A 16,017-nucleotide genomic window follows, 5' to 3' on the forward strand; every position below is an offset into this window, starting at 1 on the left:
AGAGCTACATCTTATGCACAAGTATCAGGCACAGAGGATGGGGATGAGGGCTGCCTGGGACTGGAAACCTCAAAGCCCACTTCTAGTGATATACCTCCTCCAGTAAGGCCTTAATCCTTCCTGAACAATTCACCAACTAAATACCACACATTCCAATCACTGAGCCAGCAGGGTGGGGGTGGGGGCGGGTCATTCTCATTCAAACTACCACACTTTTCCAGCCTTAGGTCAGAGGCTTTACGAAAAATTACCTATCTCTCTAGCATCCCAAGCAAGGTGAGTAGGAACATGCATGTGTTTGAACTCACACTCTTTGGATCACAATACTTACATGCTGTTTTACCCCTGCAAGGTGGAGATGACATGTTTATTTTGTAAAATGGCCATATATCTGTGTTATCTTGATTTTGACACAGTCTCTGGTTATGTAGGACGGATAAAAAATGATCTACAGTATCTAAAGGTAGGAAGATACTGCCTTTGTATCTAATATATGCTTTTATTTACATTTATTTCTTAGATGAGTAAATCGCTGACTTTTAAAACATTCCCTAGGAAACTGTATGCTTCATCTTTTACATCTAGATATATTATCTGTGGTGGCTCCTGAGCCTTCATTAATAACTATTCCTTACCAGAGTTAAGTTACACTTAACAGACTTTTGTCGCTTACTACTCCCACATTTTGATAGTTAAAGGACTTTTAAGTCAGTCTCCACATTGCTGTTTGCTTGGCCATTGTACTTTGTGCAGCAGCCACAGCAGCTACCCCTCCTATACCCCTCCTTTGTGGACTCTAGGCAGCACAGCAGCAGGAGGTGTCACTTGCCAGTTCCTGGGATCCTCACCTTCACTTGCCTTTCTCTGTTAACCAGTCTCCTGCCTTTCCCCATCTTTCCCCATTAGTCTTTCCTTCCTCACCTGTAAGATCTGAGGTCTGATGTCTGTGTTCAGTGTATGTACATTTAGGAAAACTGAGTGAAGAAACTCTTTAAAAAAAGGGTTAAATTTTTGCCTTTGAATCCAACATATTTCTTAAAACTCTCATGTTTAACTGGCCATAATGGTACAAAATCTGAAGCTCATTAGAACTGACTCATGTACCTTTCACTGAATGCTGTGTTCACATGGTGAGTGTGAAAGGGTTCATCCTTTTTATCAAGCCACTTGTGCTTAGCACTTTCTGATGCTCTGCATTCTCTGGTGCAGTAGTGATGGGCATGTGTGGATCCCTGTGGCCTGCTTGTCTACCACAGTTACCTTGGAGAAGTCTGTGGCCAGCTGCACGGTTTCTGTAGTGCTCCCCAGGTTATAGGATCTTGGAAACTCTACTGTAGCATCTATCTCATAACTGAAATTTATGTTTGTACATATAATAAATATTTCAAGTTTCAATTATCAATTGCTAGTGTATTTAAAATATTCTCACAGTGAATTAGATAATGACAATGTTGTTTTTATTGATGTTTTAGTAAAGTAAGTTTTCTTTCGACACTGTATTGTGCCTTGTTAGACCATTAGTATACATTTTGTGAAATGTTGACCTGTTTTTGACCCCTGAGAATTTTCTTTTGTGAATTTTGTTTTTTAGTGTAATTTATTTCTATCTGCTTTGACCTATGAAACACACTCTTCAGGCGGGATTTGCTTACTTTTCTTACCATCTGAGTTATTTATAGTAACTTTTGTGTGTGTTCTAAATATCTATGTTTCCGTCTCAGATCTGTGTACCCAAGGCACAGTGGCCTGTGCACAGACTATGGCAAAGGACTGAGAAGTGAGGTCATGTGGTCCGTCCGCTCTGTGGAACTCTCCTCCTAGCTACTGCTCTCTGATCCACTTTCATGGAAATTCACCAAATTAACTAAATCCCAAGAGAATCAGTATTAATTCTGTAGGGTTTTTTTTTTTTTAGATAATTTAAATATAATTAATTACATCGATTTGCATTAAGTTAAAATGTGAATAATATAACTTGTACATCAACCCAAAGTTTCTTTAAGGAAAGGTATTCTCCTGAGAGAACATGAATAAAAGTATCTTTTCCTTGCTTATCGTCAGGTTTTGTTTGAACATACTGATTGCAGGTGTTCTCAGGCACATTGCACAGTAAGGAACTGCTGTCTGTGGTTCTCATAGGCTTGTGACTAGAGAATTTGATCATTTTAATGCTGTAGTATCTTTATGATCTCTATAAACCAGTCCTCACTGTAGACAAAATAAAACCATGACAGAGACTCTTTTTTTTTTAACTTTTCCCTAGCTTATGTTTTATGCCAGAACTATTTATTGAATTTGTGAATGAACAGGTCTTGTCTCCCTAGGTACCAGAGCTTCTTGAAAGCCATGACTTCCCATTTATTTATTTTCTTTATTTACTTTGTTTTCTTTGTTTGTTGACACAGGGTTTCCCTGTATAGCCTTGGCTGTCCAGGACTCACTTTGCAGACCAGACTGGCCTAGAAATCCCAGAAATCTGTCCTCTTCTGTCTCCTGAGTGATGGGATTGAAGGTGTGTGCTACCACACCTGGCTTCCATTTATTTTTTATTTGTAACATTTCATATAATAAATATATATTTTTGTTAAAAGCATAATCAGCTTAAATATCAATTGTATCTTTAGAAATAATTCTAATATAATCAGAAATAATGAAAGTAATGAACTGTTAGAAGTTTTGCCTGCGAGTACCCAAGATGTTTCCCCCTGGCCTTGAGTCATTCCAGCTGCTTCTTCCATGGCCTCTCATGTGTGCATCATGCTTTTCCGTCTCCACGAGACTGTGGAGACCGTACAGACTATGCTCGCTTCCTCCTTCCTTCTTGCAGAGTCCCTTCTTTTCATCCAGATTTTCCACAGGTATATGCCTTGTCCCTACTTGGATTTCATTGTACTTGATTTCTCTGAAAAACCATATTTCTTTCTGGACTCGTAAGTTATTTAAGGCACACTATACCTCTTTCTATAAATAACTATCAATATCATCGATATAGATGCACACTTCCAATGAATTTCATTCAATTTGAATGAAATGTTTATCTACTATGTATTTATAATATCCAATAATGCCTTTGAGAGTAAGCAAGACTGGTGTGTGTGTGTGTGTGTGTTTGTGTGTTTGTGAGTGTGTGTTTATTCATTTATAGATATACTGCAAGCTGATCATTTTTCCCAACTGTTTGTCTATTAAAATTTTACTATTTAAAATTATCCATATAAAACTGTATGTTTAGATTTAACAACTGGGACACTTTATGAATGAAAAAGATTAGGAAATGCATGCTCATTTTTGTATTCTTAAGAAATGTGAACCAGTCCAGAGGGTACGCAAGGATGTGGTTTTGAATAGGAGCCAGTAAAGGACACTTGGATGTGAAGCAAACCTGTGCTGGTAATGCAGCCCTAAATAGACTGTGGAAGATCAGGTAAGAGGAGACTAGGGTGCATGGTCTTCCAAGAGATGATGGAGAAGCAGGATCTGAAAGAGTACCAGAAGGAAGAAGAAGCAAGTGATTCTGATTGATGACTCAGGAGTCAGGCATGGGGCTCAGGCCATCTGTGACCCACATAAAGGGAACAGGACGTGCTGCTGCCTTCAGGGTGCCCAGTATGGAGGAAGGCCAGAGGGCAGAAGACATCCCTATGAGACTGAAGACTTCTGCTCAATTTTAGTCAGTCTTGGGTCTCTAAATTTTAGCCTGAAGTTTCTAGCAGTTATTAGAGAGCTATGTGAGCACTGAAAAGTGCGGAGCACAGCTCCTCCTCATCCCGTTCCTGTGGCTTTAAACATAGATGCGCTTGCACTGAAATACCAGATCATTTGTTGAGACTTTTTAGCTCAAAACCAATAAGAATAACTAGGTTCTACACTTCACAGTTTGCAAAAGTACTGAAAACCGGGTTTTTCTTTAAATTAGAAAATAGGGGACTGATTTACCTAATTGTCTTTAAAGACTGTTGCTAAAGTAAGGCTTCAGAATGGAGGTATGCTTGATACACTCAAGGGATTTTACCTCTTTCTTAACTGTTTTTTGTTTTAGCTAGTACTCAAAGATTATAGCAAGTTGTTTATTAATGTGAAGAAAATAAGCCAAGCTGTTTTTGAGCAAGTTCTCAGACAGACACACAGGCAGACAGACAGACAGATAGGAACTTTTAATGTTAATTGCTCAAAAACCTAAGTGGAACAATTTACTGACACAGACACACACACACACACACACACACACACACACACACACCTGCACACACCGACACCTCCCCCACACCATTCTATCTCTTGTAGGTAAGGTCCGTGTGAGAGAATATTGAGCTTTGTGCCGAGGTGGGAACTGTTTTGGGCTGTGATGGGAGACGAAGAGGACGTGGCTTTTAAGTGTGATCCCTATGGCGGCTCAGTGCAGAGCACCTGGATTTTTTTTTTAATTGTTTGCCTTTTTTTCTCCCTATTTCTCCTCTGAGACAGGACCTCCAGCTTGTATTCCTCCTGCCTGAGTTTCCCTAATTCTAGGATTACAAGTGACCCAGCCCCACAGCCCCTGCCGCCTGAATTGTAGCATGTAGCAAACCTGTGGGATTCATTTCCTCACCATTGGAAAGGGAACTAAAAATCCTGAATGGTACCACTTTATAAACCTTGGGAAACACGAAGATGGTCATATTATCCAGAAATTTCCTTAAGTCCAATTGCCATAGCTTAGCATTGCTGTGCTCAAATGTACTGAGAGGCATTGACTTTCCATCCTATCCTTCCTGTTTCTAAACTTGGGAGTTGGCTTCTGCCTCCTGCAGGGAAAGTCACAGTGTTTCTTTAAATAGTAAATACTTTTGGATAACACTAAAATAATCTTCTCTTCAAAAATGCTTTCAGTGAAGGCCTTCAGTTTGGGCTTCTTTTGTGTTCTTTGTCCTTTACACAATGCTCTTTAAAGGCTATTTTGCTGTGAAGTATGTGGGTTCTGCAGATTTAATATCTGTTTTGTTCTTTTACAATAGATTGATAATTTTAGTTACATTCATAGTTAATTTTAAATTATTTTTAATAGGAATAAATAAGCAAAACAGATAACAAGCTCTTTCTCTGAGTCACATGCATCATCGTAAAGAAACATGTCTTTAACAGGCATGAGCATAGGACTGGCGTTAAGGACATCTGAGTCCATGTGTGTCCCTGATTCTGTCCATTGTTAGCCTCCTCTACTGCAGTCCTGCATTTCTGGTTTCTGTGCAGAAGTCATTGGCTTGAATTGTTTAAGACATCAAGTACTTTTGATTCACCTAAGGTGAGGCTCCCATTATGCTCTTGTTTGTTTGTTTGTCTGTGCTTTTGTTTTTATTTATTAAAACCAATGACATCTTTTTAGTTCCTCTTGTTTTCCTTTGTTAGCGAAGGGGAAGGTTGGCAGTGTGTAGTGTGCCTGTGCTCAGTAGACTGCAGTGTGTGACCTGTGCTATTTCCTTGTCATCTAAAGTACTCACTAAATTAGTCCCTTTATTCAAAGAAAGAAATTCCCTTTCACCTACAGTGATCATGTTTAGTTTCTGAGAGAAGCCATTCTTTCTCCATGGTTCCTGTGTGTAGATGTGCGTGAACGCATCCTGTCTTCTCCACCTAGATTTTTAGTAAACTCTTCAAATTCATAGTGTACCTCATTTTCTCATTTTAAAATTTCTACAGAACACTTCTGCCTTACAGTGTGCAAATTCTGTAATATTATAACTTGTTGCTTAACTCATATAAAACTCTTCACAGCCATACAGAGCTCCTAAACAATTGTTTCATTTCATATCTAAATGCCACAAGAAACTTAATAATAAAATGAGTTTCAAATGTTGAAATTGAGGTCTGGTTTGTCATTTGATTCTTTCCCATATGAGGAGATATTACTTATGATCTGAAGTAGCATATTTACTTTCTGAGATGTGTCCATCATTATTTCTCTCTCTCTCTCTCTCTCTCTCTCTCTCTCTCTCTCTCTCTCTCTCTCTCTCTCTCTCTCTCCTCTCTTCTCTCTCCCTCATTTTAAATGAACATATAGATGTTCATACTTGTGGAATACTTTTGTGATGAAAAAATATTTTGAATTTCATTGATATTACCACAATTGAGCTATTTATTTATAAGTTTTCATATTCTTTACTTTTAAGAAACAGCAAATCTATAACAAATACAGTTATTAAATGTTTTATATTGTATATGTATACTTTCCAGTCTTAAGCTTTTCCCCTCAAAACCATAAAGTTTGACTTTACCTGATCAGCAAGAATTACATTTCTTCATCCCCATTCCTGTTTCTAATATCTGCATCATTGCTGGACCCAGCCTGTCACTTCTTTCCCTGAGCCTTGTTTTCAGAAGTGTTGTGACTGGATCTGGATTTCTGTTTGCCTGTAACGTACATCACCTTAGTCAAGTCTCTAAGTAAGCCAAGTGAAACAGGGGCGGGGTTATGTTTGTGATATAAGCATTCATAGTATATGGCCTTCAAAGACTATTTCATATTTTATTCTAAAATGCCAGAGCCTTGCTTGGCGCCACCCATGAGTTTGACTGTGGATAAAACATTGAGACATTTCACTTCTTACAAGAGCATTCCTGTTTAAAAGGGAAACTGTACTGTTTACTTTAGAGCAGCATTTTCTGGAGTGAATTGAGACCATAGTCCTTCAGTTTCTGAGAGAGCCTATTGCAAATAAAATGTGTGCTGTGAAGATGATATGGCCTTGTCAGCCTTTGTGTCTTGTGACTCAGTTAGCAGTGTGCAGACCTCCTGAGTATGTATTCTAGACTTCCAGTTACAGAAAGATTGTAGAAGGATTCATGTAAGCATCATTCCTAGCAATGCTCTTTTTCTGTCCAGTCAAAGAATGTGTTTTCTTGATAGAAAGTCCATATTTGTTCCTTGAATGGATTTATACTCAACAGTATGATACAGTAGTCATCAGTTGTTAACATGAGTTCTAGCTATTTCACAGATTTATATAAGGGGCTGACATATTCTGTTTTTACATAGAACACAAGTGAAATATTGATATGTTCTGCTGTTTCTAATACTCATAGTGTGACCATTTGAAACAAGTCTAGATAACCTCACATTTGCATGTGCTTGATACACATCTTCCATCAAATTGTTGTATTCTATCAGGCAAGTCCAGGTTGGAGGCCACCTGGATGTTACTGGAGTGCAAGGGCTCGAGGACTACTTGAGGCGTGGTGCATGGCAATTGGTCCTGGTGACCAAGATTAATGGAACTCAGATGGGTTTTAATTAGTGAAGCAGCAGTCATCAATTATCTAGTGAACACAAATATTGTTATATTTGGGAAATTCTTGATTTATTTTATTCCCATTGCCAGCAGATTTAGATGAATGAGTTCTCATCATAAGCATTGTGGGAAAATCGCCAGAGGCCACAGTTTATTATTTAGGATACACCAAGAGTGAGCAGGACAGAACAAATGTCCTCAACATCATTTGGAATTTTTTCTGAGTTTTTTGGCACAAGCAAGTTGTCAAAACCACCAGGATATTCTGAACAAAGTTCATAGTAGTCTTACATAAGAGGGAGCCCCTCCGCCGGCGCAGTGAAAGCATGAGTGTGCAGAGGTCATATGCGTGCACCTGACAGCAGCTGCAGCCACATGGCTGTGTCACCTAGTCATCTTCACCTGCCCTTTAGGGACATGGTTCAGAACTGACAGCCACCGGCGCTGGCGCCCGCCTCAAAGAGTGAAACTTAGACCCTTCCACCATTAAAAGGCTGTGCTGATCTAAGTATGCATACCTAAGCCAGCACAGATAAATGTGCCTACACATCCTCACATGCACTTGGTTTGGATTTAAGTTCATTTCACACTGAGTTTTCAAGCGTATACTACTGAATCACTAAGAGCTCTGCAAATGTCTAAGGGGAGGAAATAGTATTTAGACTCTTTTAAAAGGTCTATGACACTGTTATGTCAAGTTGGCAAGCAGATTTATCAAACTAAGACTGTTTTAACATTTCTTATTTAAATTTGAAGTAATTACCTTTCATCATATGAATGAAGACTATCTATAGACAATGTACTTTTATATTAAATGTAACAATATAATTTTAGAAAAGTATTTTTTCTACTTCCTTACTTAATCGTCTAAACCCTGGAAGTCAGTGTAAGTCTGGCACCTCCCTCCCTTCCTGGGAAGTGAGCAGTGGACAGCTGTGTTTTCTCTCACAGTGTCCTCATAGTCTGTCCCTGTTGCTCTCTTACTCCACAGAGTGAATGAAGAAACTGAACACAGGTTCTCCTTACTGTGCATCCCTGAGCCTAATGGGGGGCCAGGATGGCTAGTCTAAAGCACCTGTATAAATCACCGGAGTCATGGACTAGTCACAAGTCTGTCACCAGTAACACGCTCAGCGTCTTTGGCAGATAGCAGTTGATGTTAAGATAAAAACATTTCACATATGAAATATATTAATTAATTTTTTTCTATGTCTTATACTCTATGGGATTTTGTTTATTATGTAATTTCACAGACAACCTCTCCTTTAGTGAATTAGTCAAATTAATTAATACCATAATTTAATTCAAATTACAGACCCTTAGGACTTTTCCTAAGTGTCTAATGTGGCTAATTTTCACATGTAAATTCTGGTGACTGGAGCCTGGTCTTGCTGAGAAGCCCCACCTTTGTCCATAGGAAAGGAAAAAGATGCATGAAAAGCCCCAGTGTTGTTTGTACTGGAGAAGAAAGTCATAGCTCCCTGAAGTGTCAGAGTGCTTGCACTTAATGCTCCTTATTCACTTGCTCTTGTCTTCTAACAGCTTGTAAATACTATGAGTTTTGAGCATACTTTTATGGTCTATATGTTTCATAGAATAATTAAGAGGGAGCTCTCTTGTTTTGTGCATTGAACCCAAGTTCTAAAAAAGTGCCTTTATGTCTATAGAATTTATTATTTATTTGGTAGACTGCTCATACTACCTTCCACATTCTTGATAGTGTGCAGTTGTTTGTTAGCAGCTAGGTGAGTAAGCCATAGGCCCAGCCTGTCTGTGGTTCTGTTATAAGACGAACTTAGCTGGTATAGCATTCTAAGTTCCGTTGCCTATCGTGGCATGGAAGGTAAAGGGAAGTCTTATGATTTACTGAGTCCTACGGAGGCTCAGAAAATCTGTTTTACTGTCATCTGGAAGTTATGACATGAAGGCACTTCATTTTCCTTCCTCAATCATAAGTTTTGTTGAATTAATTTATAAGATTATTATTTCCTCAAAGAATGTCTCTGCTGCTTACAAATTCTGTCTATGTAGAAATAAAAGCATCTTTTATATTTGTAACTTAACACCATCATATTCATGCCTATAAATGTGTGACATGGAACATACAAGGGCGTGTGCAAGCATGAGGAGTCCGAGCTTTCGTTTTCAGATCACCACTGAAATGCACAGTTGTCACCCAGTTATCTTTTGGAGACTGTTTTCTTCTCTTTGTCTTCTTTACTGTGTGGATACAAATAGCTAACCACACAGTGCATGCAAACGCCTACTGTGACCATGGTAGCGAGGTTGATCTAGGACCAAGCACTTGTAGCAGCTTATAGCTCAGAACTTGAGTTTTGTCCTATTAAATTTAAGCTCTTATAAACCAGTGGTGGTTATGGCTTAGCAAGATGTTACTTTCCTCTTAGTCTCCTTTTTGTTTTTATCGACACTTATTTTGGAATTTTACTGATAAATACTATATTATTTATATTATTTCCACTCTGCCTTCTTACCTCTTCAACTGCTGTGTGAACTTCCTTCTTAGCCCTTCAACTGCCTCTACTTCCTCTCATCTGTGTGGCCTCTTTATAAATTATTATTCTGATACATTCATATATATATATATATATATACATAAATACCATATGCTGAGTCCACTTAATATTGTTTATGTATTTGTGTTCAAAGTTGACCTCTTGGGATTCGATAACCTATTAGGCTAGTAATCTCTGAAGAAAATTGATTCTTCCTTTGTCGGCAGCGCTTGTTGGCCTGTAGCTCTTCCTATAGGCCTAGGCCTTGTGTGCTTTCCTTACCCCCACTTGTGTGTCAGCTGTGGCACCACAAGTGCCACCTGTCAGTCTGCTGGTGGCACCACTGGGCAGGTCTTGTTTGAGGCAGTCTTGTTAAGATTTTATGGGTGCAGCTTCTGTGTCAGGTTTAGAAAACACTATCCAGCAGCACTCTTTTTAATTCTTAATTTATTCTAGTTTCTCTCTTTTTTTAGAACACCCTATTTTCTTTATTTTGTTTAAATATCTGTGTTATTTTCAAAAACTAAAAACTGGTGTTTTAAAATGGCAAGTTCTACATTAGTAGATTGTGTTTAGTTGCACTGATGCCTAGTAATATGGGCTCAACCTCTGATGTACTGTATTTTCAAAGTATGTTCTGCATAGGTTTTCCCAAGAGTCTTTAGTCATAGCTGATAGACTTAGGTACATTTATAGGAACTTTTATTCGCACAGGCATTGTTAGTTTACAAAGAAGCATGTCAGATCATATGTGTTTTGTTGATGCTTATTGCTGAAAATAGTATTCAAAATCTGACTAATAATTAAAATAGAATATATCACATAATACTTTAAAATATGCTAATATTCAATGCGTATTCATCTTTTCAATCTTTGAAGACTATGTGATCCAACCTTAAATTTTCCCAAATGATGTAGTTTTATAGAGATAACCAGTACATTCTGGCAAATACATCCTCAGCTTTCATATTATGAATGCAACTTACTGGAAATTAAGTGTATTTATTTGAAGCTTCTCTCATTTCATGTTTATGTAGCTGTGAAGAAAGAAGGCAGAAACTCTAATAGCAGAAAATATTTGGTGGGGGAAGTTATTCTTTATGCTTTTGCTTTCTTTTATTCAATTCAACTTGATACACACTTCATACTGAAAGGCCTGTGGAGAACTGACACATTATCACTCTGTCAGCATCTGTGACAACACCCTTACAATAAGACTCTTTTCTTTGTTTATAGAATTTAAATGTCTTGATGATTAGAACTTTTTCTTTCTTTTCAGAATAAAATTGTTCAGTACTGACTTTTCCTGGAGTGAGGAGAAAGAAATAAAAGCAACCCTATTTTCTATTACAAATTATCATAAATATTGGAGATGCAGATTTTTCTTAGGTCATTAGCATATCATGCTGCGACCCACACCAGAATGTACCATTAACAAAGCAGCCTTCATGTAATTAATGTAAATAATATGGAACTACAGCTTGAGTTACCCAGTCAGCCTTGGCGAAAAGCATTTGTCATAGCGCATCGTCTGAGGAGCTCAGCCTCAATTCAAATTCAACTTCATGGGCTTGCCCCTTCAGCTTTTTAATTTTTATTTATTTATTATTTATTTATTTATTGCTTGTGCTATAAATTTTTGTGAAGCATTTATGACTCTAAATTTCTATGGAATACCTACATAGGACAAGAAAGCAATCCAATAAGCTGAAATTAAAATTTTATTATTTACAGTGCTTCTGCTGGTGAGGACAATTAGTATATTCACAAGACCAGAAATGCAGATCCTGGGAATCAGCCCTGTCCTTACAAGTGTGCTCTGTCCTCATCTGCTGCGGCAAGTCTAAAGGATGGTCCTGTCGCCATTTGCTGCGATTGCCCTCTGACTCCAAAACACAGAGGAGCATTGTAAATTTTTCATGAAGAGGTTTCAGTCTGTAAAACAGCAAACAGGAATAATGTTTTAAATGCAATCATTGTCAAGTTTGAACAATGTAATTTATCAAGAGAGCAGTTTGTACTATATAATAAGTTTCATATATTAATACAATTTTTCATCTGATGTCAGGCTTCTGATTTATGAATAGCCCATGATCTAAGGTGATCATTGAATTATAATTCACGTAATAAGAAGCCAGGGATAAGACCCTGAAACTGCTACCCTGGATTAGCTTCCATGCCACCAAGCCAATTTACTAAACAACCGTGGGCTAAATGATACAGTTTTTCTAATTCAAAGAAGGCACTTGTTAATTAGATAAAGGCTAAAGCTCTCATTATTTTTAAATGATTTAAGAACGGGTAAAGATCCTACAGCTTATGCTGCAGCTCTAATAGTTCTTTGCTTGCTGCCTTGTAATAAGAGTATTAAAGACAGATGGGCCAGGCTGATTTAAACCAATTACAGTGCTTCATGTGCACCGTAGCCATGACTGTCTGTAGGCATATCAGATGCAAATACTGGACATGTTTCAGATGACTAAAGCAACATCGATTAATGTGATTTGTGAATAATTTGTTTGTATTTGCTAATTTCAGGAGAAAAATCACAGCTCTGGACTTGAGTAGTTCTTGACATGCTTTATGGCTGTCCGTATCAAGTGCACTCCAACTTTCTGTTATACCAAAAGTAAGAAAAGGAATTTATAGCAGTTCCTTCCTTCATCTGGCACCTGTTAGGTGCTGGGCGATGGGCTGGCTTTTAGGAAAGTCCACAGCTCATAAAATGCTCTTTTGTTGGAATGGCAAATGGATATATATTCTGGGATGGCAGTCAGTTTGTTTAAAAAGAAATAAAATACATTTTAAAAAATACTCATCGGGATTTGTATTTGATAACTATTTGAGTCATTTTCTGTGGTTCTGTTTCTTTGTTTGTTTGATTGTGTTTCTTCATATTTTATATAGATGGCAAGGCCATGTCATGAACCCTCAGTGTGGAGTCATTGATTTCATTGCCATTTTCTTGGTTAACTAGTTGTTCTCCTGCCCCTCTCTCTACTTCCTGCTTCCTTTGTTTGCTTGCAAATAATAGATATAATGAAAATTTTTGGTTAAAAATTTTGGCTTAAAATTTAGTTTAAAAAAGCTGTTTTGTTTGAATTTAAAGATTCATTCCCACTTCCCCGCTCACATGAGCTCCCGCAGCCGCACAGACACTAGTAGCTCTCACCTGCTTCTCCATCCTCCTCCTATTGTTTGCTCGTTTGCTGTGGCACTGTTCTCGCACTGAGCCGACTTGGGTGTGGAAAGCAACTACTTGTAATAGCTTCAAGGTTGTCACTGTGCTTCAATACCGGTCGCTGGCCTTGGTCTGTGTGGTGTTTCCCATGCACTAGCACAGCCCCTGTAAGAAGAGTGTGCCATGGCCCTGGCTAATGCCGCTGCTTTCCTGTGCCCTTGCCTGCTGCTCACGACGCTTCAGGTCGGAAGGCTGACAGGTCTTCAATTTCCAGTGACTGTGCACTCGCGTTTTGATGGTTTTTCATTGTTTCCATTAATAGGGATTTTTCATGAATCTCTCAAAGTCATTGACCATAGGTAGCAGTAAACCTAGAAGATCAGGAAAGAAGACTCAGGTGTGCAAAGGACTTTAAATCAGTATAAATTTTCCCAGTGATGCCACTTCATCTGTTAAAGAAACAAAAATAAAACTTTCCTCATATGAACAACAAGATGTGTTATTAATGGACCTAGAGAATGACTTATTTGTTGCAGTAACTCTTGCCCTGTTTAATATGTACTCACGCTGTGGAGTAGAGCTTTTATTTTGCTCTGCAGTATACAGTTATAAAGTGTGGTTCATAAGATAAAAGCAATAACATTGATATTTCTGAGGGGTCCATCAGAGATGACCTACAGCGACGTATTTCCTCAGGTTTGTCTGCTATGAATGTTTGAAAGTTATCGCTGAAATTACTAGAAACAATCTTGTGTCTGTGACTTCTAATTCTTTTCTATTGTAAGTAGCCTCACCCTTTGTAACTTTCAAACCTATTCCTATGATGATTTCTTAGTGTTGGTGTCAACAGACAAATGAAAAAGGAGAACACTCTGTAGTGTCAGGCAGCAATACATTTTAAGCGGAATGTTAACAGCAAGTCTTAGAATGGATGGGAAAGAATAGGTAAATTGTAGATAAATTCAGGTCTTAATGTGTGCAAAGCTTAGGATTGTGTTTCACACACAAAACAGTAATCATTGTTAGACTGAGATGGATTTTGTAATCATCAGGAAGATAAATAAAGATGAGGTATAGAGTGTGTGATGGAGCATATTGTTCCAAGAATGCAGGCATTCAGTATCTGTGTAGACTGATAATTTGAATTATTGCTTTGAAGCCTGATGTCTCTGTGTGCATCGCTGGTCCACACTATCCCATTTACATACCATAAAGACAGGTTCCAGATCCTGTATTTCCCAGCAGACCCTCACGTCTGGTTCTGAGGGAATGTTAAAGGCAGTAGTGACGTAAGTTATCAGTAAAGATACCTTTCCATGCAACAGCTTCCAAGTATTGTGAGACCAATAAAAGTGAGTGGAGCTAATATTTTCAGTAATAGTGTTCGTTAACTGTTGTCTTAAAACAAGCTGTGTTGGTCAGCTGTAACAACTGAAGTGCTTTCCCTTGCAGGAAGGTCAAGGGCTTGTATTTGCAGAGAGGTATGCAATTATTAAATAACTAAAATATCAACCAACAAAATTTATAGCTGGGCTTCCCCTAAACTGCAGAACCTCAACTATTATGGTAATAGTAATAATGTTATTGTTATTATTATTAAGGTTTGGTAAAAAGGTTGAATCTTTAACTTTTGCCAGTCTCATAATATTTATACAGATAAGTATTTTTACAAACTATCCTGTCTCTGCTAAAGATTGTTCCAGGCCATATTACTGATTCATAGTTAGACAGTGGTGTGTTGGCTTTATGAACTTGGTGGTATACTAGAGTGGAGGCAAAGATGTTAATTAGTGGAAGTAAGTTTGTACCATCCTCTCTTCATAGTGCTGTGCTTCCGTGTGACTGTGCTCAGTCCTTGCTGTATTCTTCATGGGGTGGCAGCTGTAAAAATAGTAATATGTGAATAGTTTGTATGCCCACGATACCTTTTAATTTTGTAAATAAAATCATTAGCTTAACTGCCACTGTTTTGTCCCTGAATTAGTTTGGACATATTCCTATGGATACATGTATGCATATTCTGAAAGCATTCACTCTGCAGCGTGTCCTTAGGAGCATTATGCTGTCTGTGTCTCTCATGTCCACTTGTTCTTATGTGGATGAAAACTCTGGCATTGGTAAAGCTGATTGGACCTCCAGCAAGTACTCTGATGTTAATCAGCCTAGTGTGCAAGACAGAAAAGCTGATAGTTTGAAATTGCACTTTCAACTAAGACAGACTGTCAGTCTTTAGGAATGGTGGGGAATGGCCTGTTTATATAATCAGATACTAAACCCAGGAGAAAGCTGTCAGGCACACTTTTGTTGTGTAAGCAGCAGAAAACTGTGCTTTATCTGACAGACAGTGTGTAAATCTGTCCATGCAAAACCCCACATGTTTCATTTGCTCGTAGTTACTGCAGTAATCTGCTTACTCCTGTCTGCTGCAGCAGTGCCATCACTTGGCAGCATACACTACAGTCAGAGGCACAGATAAGCCTTGCTCGCGTCAGTCACTTAGTCATTGATGTTAGCGATACAGAGGGATGTAGTCAAGGTTTGCATCAACCTGAAGGAATAGACTGCATGTTCCTGACAAGAATAACTTTATTTAGCTTGGCTATTTTATATTTTGAATAAATGAATAGATTACATGTTTAATTTTAGCTTCTAAGAATAAATGTACCATCATATCAGTAAGCACTGACAATATATATCCCAAGGCAATATTTTATTTAAAATGTGTCTGTTAGATATATAATTTCATATGGTTATTTTATGGGCTTTTATATTTGTGTTACATGCCATTCTTTCTATGTAATTTAAAAAATAAGTTCATTTTCTGTTCCTTACTGTGAATACTAATGATTTAATAAATGTGTACACCTAATCTTTATTTTAAATCTTATCCTTGAAGTTAATTGCTATTTTAAATTCTGATTATGTCTTTCATGCCACCAAAATAAATATGAAGTTTTGTATTTTCTTACATGTGTTCAGTGAAGCTAGAGCAACTTTTTATGGTTTAAAGCTGTACATTTTTCTGATTAGTAATGCGAATTGCATTTTCTTTTGT

The 16,017-nt window shown here is 37.8% G+C and overlaps 1 protein-coding gene across 3 annotated transcripts in view; it reads left to right on the top strand.

Annotated features, from left to right (window-relative positions):
* Positions 1 to 16,017, top strand: part of Znf407 (zinc finger protein 407) — a 395,230-nt gene that overhangs the window by 208,256 nt on the left and 170,957 nt on the right. The window contains exon 5 of one of the 3 annotated variants that reach the window (XM_052201475.1): positions 2,406 to 2,498. The exons of 1 other annotated variant lie outside the window; for it this stretch is intronic. In XM_052201475.1, the coding sequence (XP_052057435.1) occupies positions 2,406 to 2,463 (58 nt within the window). In that variant the 3' untranslated portion in view covers positions 2,464 to 2,498. Of the gene's footprint in view, positions 1 to 2,405; positions 2,499 to 11,515; positions 12,596 to 16,017 lie in introns of those variants that run through there. One more of the 3 variants, XM_052201476.1, reaches the window with a different exon arrangement.

The sequence above is a fragment of the Apodemus sylvaticus genome, chromosome 13 (assembly GCF_947179515.1).
Source record: "Apodemus sylvaticus chromosome 13, mApoSyl1.1, whole genome shotgun sequence".
NCBI classification, from domain to species: Eukaryota; Metazoa; Chordata; class Mammalia; order Rodentia; family Muridae; genus Apodemus; species Apodemus sylvaticus.